This window comes from Pyricularia pennisetigena, assembly GCF_004337985.1.
Source record: "Pyricularia pennisetigena strain Br36 chromosome 4 map unlocalized Pyricularia_pennisetigena_Br36_Scf_11, whole genome shotgun sequence".
NCBI lineage: Eukaryota > Fungi > Ascomycota > Sordariomycetes > Magnaporthales > Pyriculariaceae > Pyricularia > Pyricularia pennisetigena.
The window spans coordinates 866,050-880,993 of NW_021940923.1; the positions used below are offsets into that span (position 1 = coordinate 866,050).

Below are 14,944 nucleotides of genomic sequence, written 5' to 3' on the forward strand. Positions count from 1 at the left end.
CCCCCCCCCCCCCCCCCCGCCCGCGGCTTCCCCCCCTGATTCGACGCTTTGGATATGATGCTGGATTTCTTTGTGTTGGATGCGACAATCACTAACCACGAAGCTCTTATTACGAGTGTCGACAGTCCTGTTCTTCATCTACGCCGACTCGTACATGTTCGTCTTTAGCTCGGCCATTATACAATACGGCGTAGGGATCAACGTGAACTTCGCTGCGTGCGATGCGGCCATCATCATCTGCCTCGTATTTTACGTCACGACCAAGGTATGTCTGGCGGCTGGTTTCTACTTTTTTTTTCTTTTTGGGGAGGCGGGTGATGAAATAATGCTTTCGTGCCTTGACGCAAATGCTGACTCGTCCAATAGATTGTAGGAAGAAATATCACGGCGGAAAAGCTGGGGGAGTATAGTATATTGTATGCTGACCAGACCGTTGATGGTGCAGGCCGTCTATCTGTTTTTGGTTGAAAAGGCAGCAAGTACCCCCCTCACTACCTCCTCCTACTTCTTCTTATTCTGTTGCGGAAGCACGAGTTCTAACCGAGCTACTGGTGCTCCTCATAGTATATCATACGTGGGACCAGAAAAGAACGCCTACAATCTAAGCTTTACATCTTTAACTCCTTTGGCATGATGGGTAAGTTATACTGCTCTTCCACAATAAAAAAAAGGGGGGAGATCATTTCTTTGTTATTCGAGGAATATACTAACTGAATAACTAACCTTGACACAAAAGGCATATACACGGTGGTGGTTGTGTTAAACTTTATCTAGTGAGTGAACCACGAATCCATTTCCCCTTTTCGGTTTAGGTATTTTCTGAGGCTGACTTTCTATCCTGCATCCGTACGACAGCCGAATCAACCGCCTCGAAGATGGAACATGCATAATCGGCATGAAAAAGATCGCCATGATCCCGTTGATATCGTTCGACGCGCTCGTCAACGTTTACCTCACCATCCTGTTCCTGATTCCGCTGATGAGTATGTCGCCCGAATTTTGCTTATTCAGGTTTGGTCCATGTTTTTGGTATTCTTGGGATGACGACTCATTCTTTCAAATGCTAAACCTACAAAACCTAAACCCTCCGAAAACAGGATTATACTCGTTTCGAAACCCTTTAAGCAAGCCAGACGTGTATCGGCCGACCATGAAGCTGCGTTCCGTTGCCGTGCGGACGTTTATCGGCGCCTGCTGTACGCTGGCAAGTAGTATTGTGTAAGTGGTTTTTCTCCTGCATCATCGATCCATATGAGCTTGTTTTGAATTCATTATTGCTCGTTGGTTTCTATTCCTGAATGGTAGCGGAATGCAAGGGGATGAAGTGTTTCAATGACTGACGATAGCTTGTGTTTTTTTTTTTTTTTTTTTTTTTTTTTCAAAAAGTAATTTGACGGTCCTTATGGTCCTCAATGGCGAACCAGGATGGGTGTGTCTGATGTGTTGCAACAGCGACGGTGAGTCCATCTTGATACCAACGCTCCGAGAAAACATACATTGGGGGGGCATGCCAAACTAATCTCGTATTCTTTGCGAACATGGAAACTAGTCCTCTTCTCGGCATTGGTTCTGTATTGGATAACTTCAAAAGACAACATCGCCTCCACCTCGAGCTCCAAGGACGCAGCAAAAAACGACTCGCACCAACTCTCGGGTCCGGAACGCAGGAGCGACAACAAAAACAGCAGCAACAAAAATAATCATAACTATAATAGGATCGGCAGCAATAACGTCAGCGGAAAAACCCAGGACGACGACGGCGGCGGCGGTGACGTTGGAAGCGCCGGCGGCGTCAGGGGAGGCGGCAGCGCCGGCGGCTGCGACTGCAACCGTGTCTCGCGGCACGACAGCGTCATCATCCGCGGAGACATCGGATACGAGTCGACTGCTGGTGGAGGGATCTGGGCAGAAGGTGCCAAGGAGGGCGTGGACGACCCCTGGAACCCGAGACCTGGTGGTAACATGGAATCTGACGACAAACGAGATGCCTGTTGAGCAGGAGAAGAAGAAGAAACAAAGTCTCAAAACCCCCGCTATGGTCTTAGATATACCATCACACATCGATTTGTCTTTTTTTTTTCCTTTTTATTCTATTTCTCTTTTTTCCCCCCTACGATCATCATCATTATCAGCGGAACAGGCCTGGAAGAAAAAAAAAACGACTGGATGTCAAGCGAGTCAAACAAGGAAAGGGAGGTTGGGGAGAAGGGGGCAACACCATATCCCATACGGGGCGCTTGTGCCCGCATTCAGACACATAGCAAGATTACAACCTGCCGGAACAGCAAAAGAAAAAGAAAAGTCACTTTTTTTCGCCTTTCTTTTTTAGGGGGCAGCATGACGCAGTCCTGCACTATTGCAATCAAGGTATAGCCTACAGCCAGTAAAGGTGAAGGGGTATGACGGAGGAAACATGCCGAATGGAGATCAACAGCCTCGCTCGGTGTGTGTGGGGATGGGTATCCCTTTTCGGGATTTGAGGATATTTCCGGCTTCTGAGAAGGGTAGTGTTGAAATCATAACAGCGGTTTTTTTATTTATTTATTTTTTGCCTTTGCCTTTGCTATGCTAGCTTCCGGTTATGGGGACAATAGCAATTTACCTTTCTTATCCGCAGCTTTAGTTTGGTATTCTCTGTTTGGAAATACCCTCCTCAACTTCAGCAAGCTTTTTTTTTTTATTTCGGGGTTTGTTTATCATGTTTTCTCATGCAACCTTGTTTTCTTATTTGGTTTATTTGTCCTTCTCATGCTTCTCGAAGTTCTGCATGACGTTGGATGAAATGAAACAAAACAAAATTATACTGATATATATGTGTAAAAAGAACAACAGCATGCATCCATCACGCCTGTGACGTTTTTTCCAAAGCAAGTTTGGTACATATTCTTTCTCGTTCGAACCTGACCACTCAAAGATTCTGCTGTCACGATGTTCTGATCCGATATTTTTATTGTTTTTAGTCAGTACCGACAAAGTCGATTGCTGATTTACTGCCGAGTTTGGTCCGCTATGCACTTGACAGTCTGCGCCCAGTCCTATTGTGGTATAAGCTAAAAGACCCTGCTGGTATCATCAGATCATTCATGGAGGGGCGGCTGACGCGGGCTTGACACGAGATATAAACAAGATTTTTCTCCCCTTTTGGTATAAAATCTTTCCCACATGGACTGCGTATATCATACAGCTGCAAGTGGCCGACAGACAAAGCAGATTGACCATGGATCGTATCTGCTTGGATACTTGGTGAATACGACACGCGTCTCAATCATATCCCCCCTGGTTACCCTACAAGAAAAAAAAAAAAAAAAAAAAAAAAAAAAAAAAAAAAAAAAAAAAAAAGGAAAACCACGTCATCCTCCCTTTTGTGACATCATATCATATCTGCTATCCCCTGAGGTTCTGTTCCGCAACCTATCACAGCTACGTTCAAGGATCCCAGATTCGGAAGAAGAAAAAAAAGTATATGCATGCGCCCCGTTTAAAAGAAACACAGAAAAGGCTGTTTCTAGAGCCGCGAGAGTAAGATGGGACCGATTTGGAATCGCTGACCAAAGGCGGCTTCCTCCGGCGGGTTTTACAACTGGAGGATTTTGAGGGGGGGTTTTCACAGAAAGGATCATGCTTACAAGAAACGTGGAAATTTTTTTTGGCAGAAATAACATTATACTTATTTTGACTTTCCGACAGCGGTGTCGGCATGTGGCTACCGACTGCAATGATCATGCGTTAGCTGCAGCCCCTCAACTCTGTGTTAGTTCACTGACTGGTTTCCTCCACCTCTCCCTCTTTCTCTCTCTTCTCATCTTGAGATCAAGGGACCAAAACCTAAGACAAGCTAAAGAGCCTAAAACATACATGCTAAATTGGGGCTCAAGAAACGGCATGGCTTCCAAACGGTCCCAGTAACTCGGCAAATAATTTTAGTCTAGACGGTTCCATCTGTCATATATTTTCAGCATTCCCCAAGTCTTCTTCATGGATACACAATGATAAAACAGGAGAAGCGTTCACCATTGAGGATAGCTTATGTTTTTTTTTTTTTTTCTTGCGTACTAGCAGAAAAAAAAAAAAAGCAAGCAAGTAGCCCAAGTAAGCAATGGCCCTAGTGACCTACTCTCTAGACATCTGTAACCCTATTTCAACTCTCCCGAATTCCCATGCTGGGCATTACCCTTTGGAGGGCACCAAGGCAAGTGTGGCGCTTCCTTACAGCGGTATGTCGTGGCCGTTTCGTTTGGCTCCTACATGTCAGGACCAGGTCCAACTGTATTATAATTGCCCGATTTGACTGCATATTTGTGTGCGCTTCATCTTCAAGTTATACAATCCCGCGAGACCTTGACTTTAATACGCCAGGTCGTCGTACTTTTTAATTTTGCGTCCGGCATAGGCATCCTGAGCAACCTGGTCTTGTTAGCACTCATCCGCCTTGGCACAATAGCATGGAAACAAGACGACAGCAAGTAATGAGTCAAGAAAGCATGAGCGTGAAAGAAAAAAAAAGACTAACCTCTGCTTTCCTCTTCCCTAAAACCATCCCCACCGGCGGCGTCGGCGTCGCTCCCCGCCCCGTGACCTCGCTGTGACAGCTGGCGTGGAACACCCTATCTCCGCCGCCAGGCCGCACCGCGTCCATCCAGACCCACTCCTGCGCCTCGTCCAGCCACTTGAGCTCGAACCGCTCCTGGCAGATTGGGCAGACCGAGTTGACGTTGCTGCCCGCGTCCGGGACGGGGATCCACCTCTTGCCTCCGATGCCACCCCTGCCCCTGGAGCCGGCCGCCCGTGGGCCTTGGTCTTGGTACTGGTGCTGTTGTTGGTTCTGCTGCTGCTGTTGCTGCTGCTGCGACTGCGCCGCGTGCCCGTCCATGTCGACCGCCTCGCGCGACCCGACCCAGTCACGCACGTCGACGTAGTAGCTGCGGTGCTGGCCCTTCTTTTCCGCCTCGGCGATCCGCGCCGCCACCCGGAAGTGCCAGTCCATATGTGCCGTCTTGGCGGCCCGGCCCGCCTCGTCGTTGCGGAACCGCCGTCCGCACTGGGTGCACGGCTTCCCAAGGTCGTCGTAGAGGGTGTTGACAAGATACAAGCGAGGCCTGTGAGTTGGGATTAGTAAGCTTCCGGCGTGAATCAAAAACACATGGCAATAATGGCAAGAAACTGGAACATACTGTTTCAGTGAACTCGTCGAGAGTTGTATGTCGCCCATCGTCTCGACATGAACAGGCGCCGCTGGAGGCGCAATGACGCTCGGAAGCCCCGGAGCGTGCGATACTGGCGTCGGTGCAACCACAGGCGGCACAGTTCCTCCGGATAATATACCCTTGCTGCGCAGGGCGGCCAGAAGAGCCGAAGCATCCGTCGGGGGTGGGACGGCAGGGGGTGCCTGTGGCGGCGGCGAGCGAAGCGCAGCAAGGTTCGTCGGCGGCGTCGCAACCGGGGGTACAAACGGCAGCGGTGGCGCTCCTACGGCCTGCTGCGGGGCTCTAGCCAACAAAGCAGCGAGTGCGCCTTGCCCAAGCAAGGCGTCTAACGAGAGGGGAGTGCCGGCAGTGGCGGGAGGTGGTGCGGATGCAGAGGGCGGCGGCGGCGCTAGCGGAGGCACGGCAATGGGTGGCGTAGGTGTGTAGGTAGGTGCTGGTGGAGCGGCGGCAGCTCCGCGCGCTCTTACGGAAAGATCATCAATTCGGCTCTTAACGGCCACGAGTTGGTCTCTGGGCAGGCTTCCCGCCTGCAGCAGTGTCTGAAGCGCCAGCAGGGCATCAAGCTTAGGCTGCTGGGAAGAATCATACGGATTGCGGGCGATTTCCGCGCGCGTAGCAGCTATGAGCTGCGCAACATCATTACTCAAGGCTTCTATGCTTATCCCGTCTGGTGTAGGTGCCTGCGCTGGCGGTACAAAGGGAAGTTGTGCGGGTGCGGATGGTGGTGGTTGGGGCATCGAGTGTGATAATATCGGCATCCCCTATTTCCCGTTCCAAGCAAGCAACAAGAAGCAAGAGCGGTCTGTCAGTCATTGGATAAAACACAATCCCCTCATTCACGTCTCACGAATCACACGGTACAACTTACCTGCGGGTGATGGGGCTGCGGTGTCGGATATGTTTGACCCTGTGCTGGATTTTCCATACCCCTCCCATTCGGCGGGGGATATGGCTGCCCATAGCCGTTTGCCCCCCTGGCGCCTGGCGGTGTCGGTGTCTCTCTGTACGGCATGCCCTGGGCCATCATGGGCGGTGGTGGCCTGCCACGGCCCCCGAGCAGGTGATGCTGGTTGCGCATCTGCTCCTGCTGTGCCTGAAGCGCCGATGTCCTTGCCTTGATGAGGGCGTTCTCTATAGGACGCACAACCTCTGGCGGGAACACAGGGCGCGTGTCCAAGGAACCCGGCACGGGCTCCTTCCACGTCTTGAGCATCTCGTCCATCTTGCGGCGCGTGGCGTTGTCAACCGACGCGTAGGCTTCCATGAAGGTTTGATAGAGCTTCCGACCAAAGAAGAGCGTGTATGGAGTCCCCACATTCTTGACGATGGAGTCCAGGAGGTACAGGGCTGGCAACTTCCGCGGAGGATGGACCTTTGTTGCAGGTGGTGAGTTCCGTCAGTCAGCTTTCTTGGCTTATGTTTCTTGTTGCATTTTTTTTGAACAGATGGATCCGGAAGGACATAGATGGCATACTTGTTTGATATGGTCAACGAGAACCTCGGCAATAGCATGGGCAGACTCGGTGTTCTCGCGGGCAATGAGAGTTAGGTTGCTAATCTCAACGCGCGCATTAGATGTTAGGCCTTCAAGCGCATCTTTGTAATCTTCTGCCACCCCGGCAGTATGGTCCTCTTCGGACATTGTAGGGGCTTTTGGTAAAGCGTATATATGTAGAACAAGTCGCAAGTCAAAGTCAGGATGTTCAGTTTGCAAAGAGAGGCCGGCAACGTCAGTCAGTCAGTCACCTTCCCCGAGCAACGCAGTATGCGATGGAGATTGTGACCAGCGTTCTGGCCGGCTATAAATGGCTGGTCCGACTCCTGGCTGGTTGGTCAAGAAAGAAAGAAAAACAAAGAGAAAAAAAAAAACAAAATAAAGTAGAGCAAGAAAAAAGTCTATCAACGCGTACGCTCCAACCAAAAGCCTCCCAGCTCTCTCTATCCTCGCACGTGTTTCACTGATTATAGTTGCGCAGTGCAGAACTGCGCGACGTAGTCTTCAGGGCGGCAAGAGAACAAACACCAAAGCGGCAAGGTCAGAATATTCTGTTGTGTTTCTTCCTTGTTCCCTTCTCCCGTCTCCCCTCTTTCATCTAGCCTTTCTTGTCTGCCTGGCTATCAATCGATGAGGCTTGGCACAGATACCAGCTGGGGGATTAAGAGTTCCTTGAAGACCTGCTCTCCTCCACGTTCCACGCCACCAAATGTGTACAGTCACAGGACCCTGCCCTGTGTTGGCCAGACAGATTACGGCGAGCGAGAGTCGTGATTTTCCAAGTCCAAGAGACCTGTCGCGATGAAGGATCGTCGAGGAGGAACCCTAGTCAGCGTTTGACTGGGAAGTCGTATGGGTTGGATCTCGACGGCGATTGATTGCGATTGACGAGCGGTCGGCGAAGGTCTCTTCGAGAAGACGATAAGCCAGTTTATTCCACCTAAATTTGCCGATAACTGGCGTTGTTTTCAGTTGCCGAACATGTCTGGTCGAAGGGTTTGGCTAACGTTGGGAGGCGACGAGTGGAACAAAGGAATTTATTAGCACGCGAGGAATCAAAGAATGATGGAACCTGGTCGATAATCTGCAGTCATGCATGTTCGCAAACGTAACCGGGGGGCCAAGCATCTGCTTTCAAATGTACAAGGCTAAACCTGATTCGGCATGGTGGGTCTAAGCATACGCATAGTATAGTGGGTCATCATTTACTCCAGCAATATCAAGATAGTCACGTGATCAATCGTCCTTCACCTCCTGGCTACCTTGGTAGATACCTCCTTAGATGTGTCGAGTGTTTAATGTAGATGTGTAAAATACACGGACTGATCAGAATATTACTCACATTTCGGAATGATCATGCTCTCAGTTTGTGAAATGTTTACGTATAACAGTATCTGCAACTAAATATACCCTTCATCCGGATGTTGACAGATACTAACCGAGCGAGAGAAAAAGAAAAAAAATGACGACGGCAAGGCCGGTGAAAAGGTTTGATATGAAATTGAAGAATGATATGAAAAAAGACAATGACAAAGCACTCTGAAGTGCTTTGCATGATTTCAACCAATACCAAACTGCCCTTAAACATTAATGTGATTTTTCCGAAACGCCAACAGATCCTAACCTCGCCTTGTGTATATTTCTAAACGTCTTCAATCTCAAGCCTCGTGCCCACGAACCCACCCCCAAATGGCCGTCTCATAATCTTGAGAAGAACAAAAAAAGTTAAAAAAAGTTTTGCTGCCGTGCAGCCGGGTGCCTTCCATAGGTGCCAGCTGGTGGCGGCCTCAATGTCGTGTTCCTCTCGTCGTCATCGTAGGGTCCTGCCACACTGGCAGCCGCCTGGTGGTGTGGACCAAAGAATTGGCTCATGGCAGCTGCGCTGTAGCGCCTCTGGCTCCTGTGGCTGTTGTTACGATTGAAGGACGAGCCGTGGTTGACGCTGGATGCTGGGCTGACAGTCATCTTAGACCGAGCAGATGTGGAATCGGTTCTCCAGATGTAAGCAGGGTGGATGTCGGCCGGTCGCTGCGGCATTGAACCAGCGTCACTCTCGAGGTCGTAGAGCTTCTCGCTCAGATGTGTCGGGCTCGAAATGGACATTGCGGGTGGGTTGAGGCGACCCGAGCGGACGGCCCGGGCCTTGAGTCCACCTCCAAAGCTGTAGGCAGCTGTCAGTAGCATATTAATGCCACCAACTACGACGCTTATGATGCCACATGATATGCAGGACCTCCACAATGGCCAGCCGATGCTGGAGATCTGGTTGACAGGGTTGTTGAGGTGAGACAGCACGTTGAAGCCCATCATGAGAAATGCAGTCCCGAGCCACACGAAGCCGTGGTCATCCGAGAGGACGGGCCAGACTTCAGCAAAGTAGTCATGAAGAGGAGTGATAAAGTCTGCGATCTCTGATACGATGAAGAAGATTGCGCTAAAGGCAACAACCCAGAGCGAGCAAAGATCCCAAAGTAACCATGGCTGCCACTGAGGAACACCGCGGATGAAGAACTCGATGACGAGAATCCAGGCGGCCGCGGCTATGGCAAGAAGAGCGAGGATGTTGATGAGGCGGAAGAGCATCAAAATGATTCTGCCGGGACCCAGTAATTTCTTCTGGAAGTTCGATGGGTTTTGCAAGTGATCCATTTTGGCGTCAAGTCAACCCAAGTTAAAGAAGAGAAGCAGCGGAAGAAAAGTTGATAGTGATCGTCGTCGGGATGGATAGTGCGTTGCAGTAGCGAATACAACAGTCCAGAGATATGGAACCAAAGTAATGCAGAAAAAAGAAACAATCCACTAGATCTCTGAATGAAAGAAGAGAGCTGAGAAAGAGTGAAACCGTTGGAAGTGTCGTGAGTATGTTGATAAAAAAAAAAAGGAAACAAAAGAAAAGAAAGTCGTTGGCCGTGACAGGTGATTTGCGATTTATTGATCAGCAAACAAAGTCCGCTCTCGTGGAGATGGTGAAATCCGGTGTATCCTATTGTCTCAATCAATAGAAGAATAGAGGGGTCTGAAGCTATCAGGGATGCCAGCCTGGTATTGTCGACAGATATGAGGGGGGATTGTTATTGTTTGACACAATGGCCGTCTCCTGAAAAGAAAAAGAGACGCAGCACAAAATGAACAATATGGTAATAAAGAAAAGGAAGGAGTTGAGAGGAAAAGGAAAAAGGAGAAGAAGGGGAAAAGGAGGAAAGGAAACAGACAAATGAGAAGACACAAATCACCATTAATACCGACGGATCTGTGCGAATGTTGACAATTGACTCACTAGCAATCCTTTCCACACAGACTTTGGGGGCAAGAGGAGTCCGGTTTATACCAAAGGAAGGACGGAAGGTCACAAAGTAAATGAGTAGACAGCTCTAGGGCGACCATGGTCGGTTTCGAAGGGCGCTAGAAAGCCTCGATGTCAATCGCCCTGCCCGGGCCAGACGCGCTCGTGGTGTACGATGCGCCGTGCCGTCAACAAAGACTGCCGTTTCATCTTGTTTCCGGGGAACAATCATCAACCAGCCGTTTAGTTACTGGACCACCATACTCCCTACAAGGCCTTGTGCAAACCCTGTCAGCGGCGGGAAATTGCCGGCTCGGGTACCAGCGAGCGCCTACGGGCGCTTCCACAAGGTGATGCCCAAAAAAAGAATTGTATACAAGATATGGTCGGGTGCATGATACTCACACATGGGCGTTCATCCAATCAACCCATGGGTAAGGCTGCCCGGAGCCGACAGGTGTACGTCGATCCAGGTAGAACTTACCGAACAATCATCGACAGCAGGGATGCGATACAGAAAAAGGCGGCCATGGATGCAGTTGATTGGGTGTGGGTAATTTTAACGTCGTCTCAGACTCACTTTACTACCGAGTAGCCTTTGTTTTTACTGGTTGGCCAGCTGAGTTCCATTTTCCAGCTAAGGCGACTTGGGCGGCTCTATTGCCCCACATTCAAACAATCGAACACGCGCAGGTGATGATCCGTCCGATTCTTGCAGGAAATGCATTAATGACCCTACCAAGCCCTATCCATTGTGCGAACCTACCGACTAGCAATTTGTAGCTGCGATCGTTGAAAATCACAATATCGGATAAGCAAGATATAGGGGAGGTGAAGCTACCAGACTGTCTACACTTGTATACCCTACAGCCACATATGAGATGCTCAAAAAAGTGGCTTTATATAGTGCAGAATGTGTTGATGACTACTCGAGGCACAGAATTAGTCTTTAGATAGCCCACTGAGTGGTGCTGCAGCCCAAGACCGAGCGCCAGGAACCAAAGTCTCGGGGGAATCAAATTTGACTGATGGGACGTGCCAATCATTTCATGCGTGGTAACGTTCTCACTAACTGAGAGGCTAACATTCCTCAGCTCGCACGGTCAAGCCGATTTACCGTGAAGCGGGGGGATAGGCGCGTGCACCCGCGCGTCTAATCTGAGTGGGTACCCATACCAAGTACAAAAGACCATTCTGGCTCCCCGCCCAAAATAAGCTGCCCAGGCCCTTGTGGTCCTTTTTCACGTGCCCCACTCAGCACAGCCCCCACCTAAAGCGTCGTAGTAAAACGTCAGCCAACCAACCAATCCATTGGCAGCCCCGGATCCATCGCCTTGCTCCATTTTCCTTTCTCTGACCTTCTAGAGTCGAAACACTACTAAGCCAAATCCTCCTCCCAATCGCCTTCCTCAGCTACCCTCGAAAAGCTCAACGAAACCCTCGGCCGCGTAGACACCCCTTCTTCATTTAATTTGTTTGCAAAAATGGCTCGTGGAAACCAGCGGGACAAAGCTCGGGAAAAGAACCTGAAGGAGGCGGCTAAGAAGGTACGTTTTGCCTTATTCGGGTTTCCATTTCCTTCCAAAAGTTTCCGGCCGTCTTTCACCGGGCCGCGCGACAAGATTGATGGCGGGGCATTCTTCCCATGGCTTTGGCACGACGAAGAGTCTTCAAGGTCGCTTTTTGTCTATGCCAAGTGCAATGTCTCAATCATTCGAAACTCTGTCGTCTTGTCGTGGATACGCGCTGACATGTCTTGCCATTTCCTGCCCATAGAAGTCGGCCAACACCAAGAGCGGCAGCGAGATGGCCAGAGATAAAGAGGCAGTGGCCCAGCTGATGCGCGAGAAGCAGAAGGCTGGTGCGTTCGAATTCCCATACCCCTCCTTCATCTGCAACGCTTGATATATGAGTTTGGATGTTGACTATAATGTCTATTCTCCTCTACAGCTGAGGCCAAAAAGGCTGCCGAGGCCGCGAAGAAATAATCCCACTACGATAAACCAGCATGTCTTCAAAACCCCGACCAAATCCTGATCATTACTTTATGAGCTGGTATATCGTTGCTGTTCCTGCGGTCTCGCACACACAATGCCAGTGTCTGGCGTGGTCAGGCTCCCTCGCGATCCAGGGGACGGCTGCCTTGTTCCAACCGTGACATGCATCACGCAATTTGATCAGCTTTCAAGTCCTGGCGATCTTGTCACGTCGGAGCCTAAGGTTCTCCTTGGTTTACCTGTCTTTGGTGTCTAATTAGGTGGAGTTTTGGCCCTCTTTCTCATTCTGTCACGTTCTTATATTCCTACTCTGCAATCACGTAGCGGCCTACGATGCAATTTGACCACGATCAGCGTACTGGAGTCCAGCGATTTCCCTTGCTGCCATTTGTTTTCCTTTGCTCCTGTGTGCCTGCGTGATGGTACGGTACAAGGTGCCCTGACCAATTTGGTTGTGTTTCAGTGCATCCAAGACTTGAGAAGAAACAGGATTTTCGGCGAAAAAAAAAACACAACAAGAACAGCAGCATGCGCATATGGCCTAGCTGCAATGCCTGTGGAGATTACTGCGAGGAGGATTCCGGGCCATGACAATGACTGCCAGTGACGTCTGTTATTACGTTTAAGCGCTAGCTTAACATTGTGTCGACAACGAGAGCAGGAAATGGCAGGTTGTTATGCAGCGCAGTCAGTAACACCTCAGATGAGCATTCTCGGGATGTTGATTGATGCTGGCTCTCTCCACCCAATCAGTATCGATAACTTGTCTGGATTTGCCAGTCCTTGCATTGCTTGCTCGGCTTGATGGCTGAGAGGGAGGCGGCGCCTCCAAAATTGTCGACTTTGAAATAAGACAATTCGCTAAGGCCACAAAAAGTGCGCCCGGAGACATTTACGATCAGGGCTTGGCCGCAAAACGCCTGTGACTTTTTTTTTTTTTCAGGTCGATCCCGGGGTTGAAATCTCCGGTGACTCTCGTCTTGGAGGCGCCAACTATGGCTCGTGCCATTGCACAACATTTCCTAGCGATCAATTCGGCCTGTTAAAGATTATCTGCAGTCTGGCAGTGGTTTGTTGGGTGCCTCAGCACCGCAAGAATCACAGGTGGCAATTATACCTGTGGCGGAATCCGCGTTGTATAAAACCGGAGCGTTGTCTATTTTCTGTTGGGCAATTGTCTTGAACTCTTCAATCGGGTTTAGTACTAGATGGATTACCACTTGGCTCACGGCAACACATATATTTTGGTAGGTTGTTGATAGCGCTATGGAATGGCCCATTGCAGCTCCTTTCGTTCACGATACAAGAATACCTTCGTGATACTCGCTCGGTCTTGCTGTTTAGCCTACAGCCAGTGACGAGCAAGTGTATCTTGATGTTGTCGAGATTTGTCTCCAGGTATCGTGAATGGCGGATGGGGTTGTTTTCTCAAGACGTCAAGGCTTAGACCTCAAGTACCAAGATATAAACGCGTCCCCATCTCGAGCAATCCAGGATTTGCCGGGGAATTGGATCAGCGCGCCAAATTTAGACGTTGAAGGATCACTAGTTGGTTTCGTTTCTATCTTGTACCACTCGAAATCGAAACGGCCATAAGTCATGGTCAAGATTCAAGTTCTCAACCAGGCAAGCATCTGCCAGGGGGTGACTGCTACTAACTCCTGATTGCTCAGCCACGATGCTGGTTACCTTTTATAGACTGTGATATATTTGCAATCTCGAGATCTCTGGACTTTTTACAATTGCCATTATATTGAACATGCAGAATCCAAGCTCTGTATCACCAGGTTGTCCCGTGATTTCCTTGCCCCTCGCCTGGCCGGTCAACAGACGTATCTACCATGTACGGCTTCAACACCATGGGCCGGGACAGGCCCGTGGCTTGGAGTCAATAGCTCCCTCTCCCCCTTGCCCGCGGCCTAAGGCTTCCTGCCGTTTAATTTCAAGGGATCTCACGACATCTAATCCCTCGAGAACTTGAGCTACGGGTTCCCATTCTCAAGTTTAACAAGATTTCCTATTCCCGGGAAATAACAATCCCTGAAGCCGGTATGCTTATCTTGATTGCTCTTCCATGGGTTCCTGGTCGATCGGGGCCCATCTTGAGAAGAACGCGTAGCAGAGTGGAGTACCGAGAAACTCATATCGTCAGTTCACAGTCGACAGAACGGCGGGTAATGGGAGAAAGAAATAGTTGGTGGCCGTAGCACGATTAGGTGGGTTACGACCTTGGAATAGTTAACCGCGGATGTGCTTCACACTACCTACTGGACGAAAGGCTTTCAGCCTTGGATGCGATATTTCCGAGTCTACATCATAGTATTGCTGTCCATTTGTCCGCTCCAACGCTTAGGGGATAAGAGCTATGTGATATTTGATATGCTCGCGTCTTGCTTGAGATAACAAGCGATATAGAGGCTGTGATTATGGAGTGCGATCAAGGTTGCGTAGTCTCGCGTTTCACCCGCCATTCCGAACCAGCGATCCCCCTGCTGTTGCCGATCTAGAAAAGGGGATGAGCTCAGCTCGTCTAGTCGTCGAGCACCGCAAGTACGACCTTCTTTTTTATGCAAATCATTCCCTCTGAAACCGCCAAAGCCGCTAAACAAACCCGGCCTTTTGGTATTTTTATTTATTCATTTACTCGGTAGAGATCATCACCTGAAACGGAATACGGGGGCCATTTGTACGTGGGAATTGGGTCCAGACAGGAACAAGCCACAACATGCAGGTTGTATCATGGAAAGCCCTCTAGCTAGTCAAGGAGGCTCTGCGAGTCAAACAACGACATGCCAGCCAGTCAAGGTGCTCTGCCTTTTCAGATCGGCAGTGCTCCGTGGTGAGCATGTAGCTGGCAAACATCTCGTTTGATGTGTGATATTTTCCACGCCTATCCAGGGCCGCCAGGTCATCGCCGGCCAATGCTGTCCTTCCAAAAAAAAAAAAAAAAAAAAAAAAAAAAAAG

General features: G+C 49.7%; 4 protein-coding genes across 4 annotated transcripts; 2 read left to right on the forward strand and 2 right to left on the reverse strand.

Annotated features, from left to right (window-relative positions):
• Positions 1–79: 79 nt before the first annotated feature.
• PpBr36_10825 (uncharacterized protein) lies at positions 80–1,995 on the forward strand (the record flags this gene model as incomplete). Its single annotated transcript, XM_029897933.1, has 7 exons — positions 80–265; positions 565–637; positions 737–773; positions 856–983; positions 1,098–1,218; positions 1,387–1,457; positions 1,550–1,995. 7 exons carry the CDS (start codon positions 80–82, stop codon positions 1,993–1,995), a joined length of 1,062 nt encoding a protein of 353 aa, XP_029743846.1.
• A 2,349-nt stretch (positions 1,996–4,344) lies between these two features.
• PpBr36_10826 (uncharacterized protein) lies at positions 4,345–6,846 on the reverse strand (the record flags this gene model as incomplete). The annotated part of the gene is made up of 5 exons (XM_029897934.1): positions 4,345–4,395; positions 4,511–5,096; positions 5,172–5,965; positions 6,073–6,576; positions 6,679–6,846. The coding sequence occupies 5 exons, from the start codon at positions 6,844–6,846 to the stop codon at positions 4,345–4,347; spliced, it is 2,103 nt and encodes a 700-aa protein (XP_029743743.1).
• Positions 6,847–8,424: 1,578 nt separating this feature from the next.
• PpBr36_10827 (uncharacterized protein) lies at positions 8,425–9,348 on the reverse strand (the record flags this gene model as incomplete). Its single annotated transcript, XM_029897935.1, has 1 exon — positions 8,425–9,348. One exon carries the CDS (start codon positions 9,346–9,348, stop codon positions 8,425–8,427), a length of 924 nt encoding a protein of 307 aa, XP_029743848.1.
• Positions 9,349–11,466: 2,118 nt separating this feature from the next.
• Positions 11,467–11,970, forward strand: PpBr36_10828 (uncharacterized protein; the record flags this gene model as incomplete). The annotated part of the gene is made up of 3 exons (XM_029897936.1): positions 11,467–11,529; positions 11,759–11,843; positions 11,933–11,970. The coding sequence occupies 3 exons, from the start codon at positions 11,467–11,469 to the stop codon at positions 11,968–11,970; spliced, it is 186 nt and encodes a 61-aa protein (XP_029743852.1).
• Positions 11,971–14,944: the final 2,974 nt, after the last annotated feature.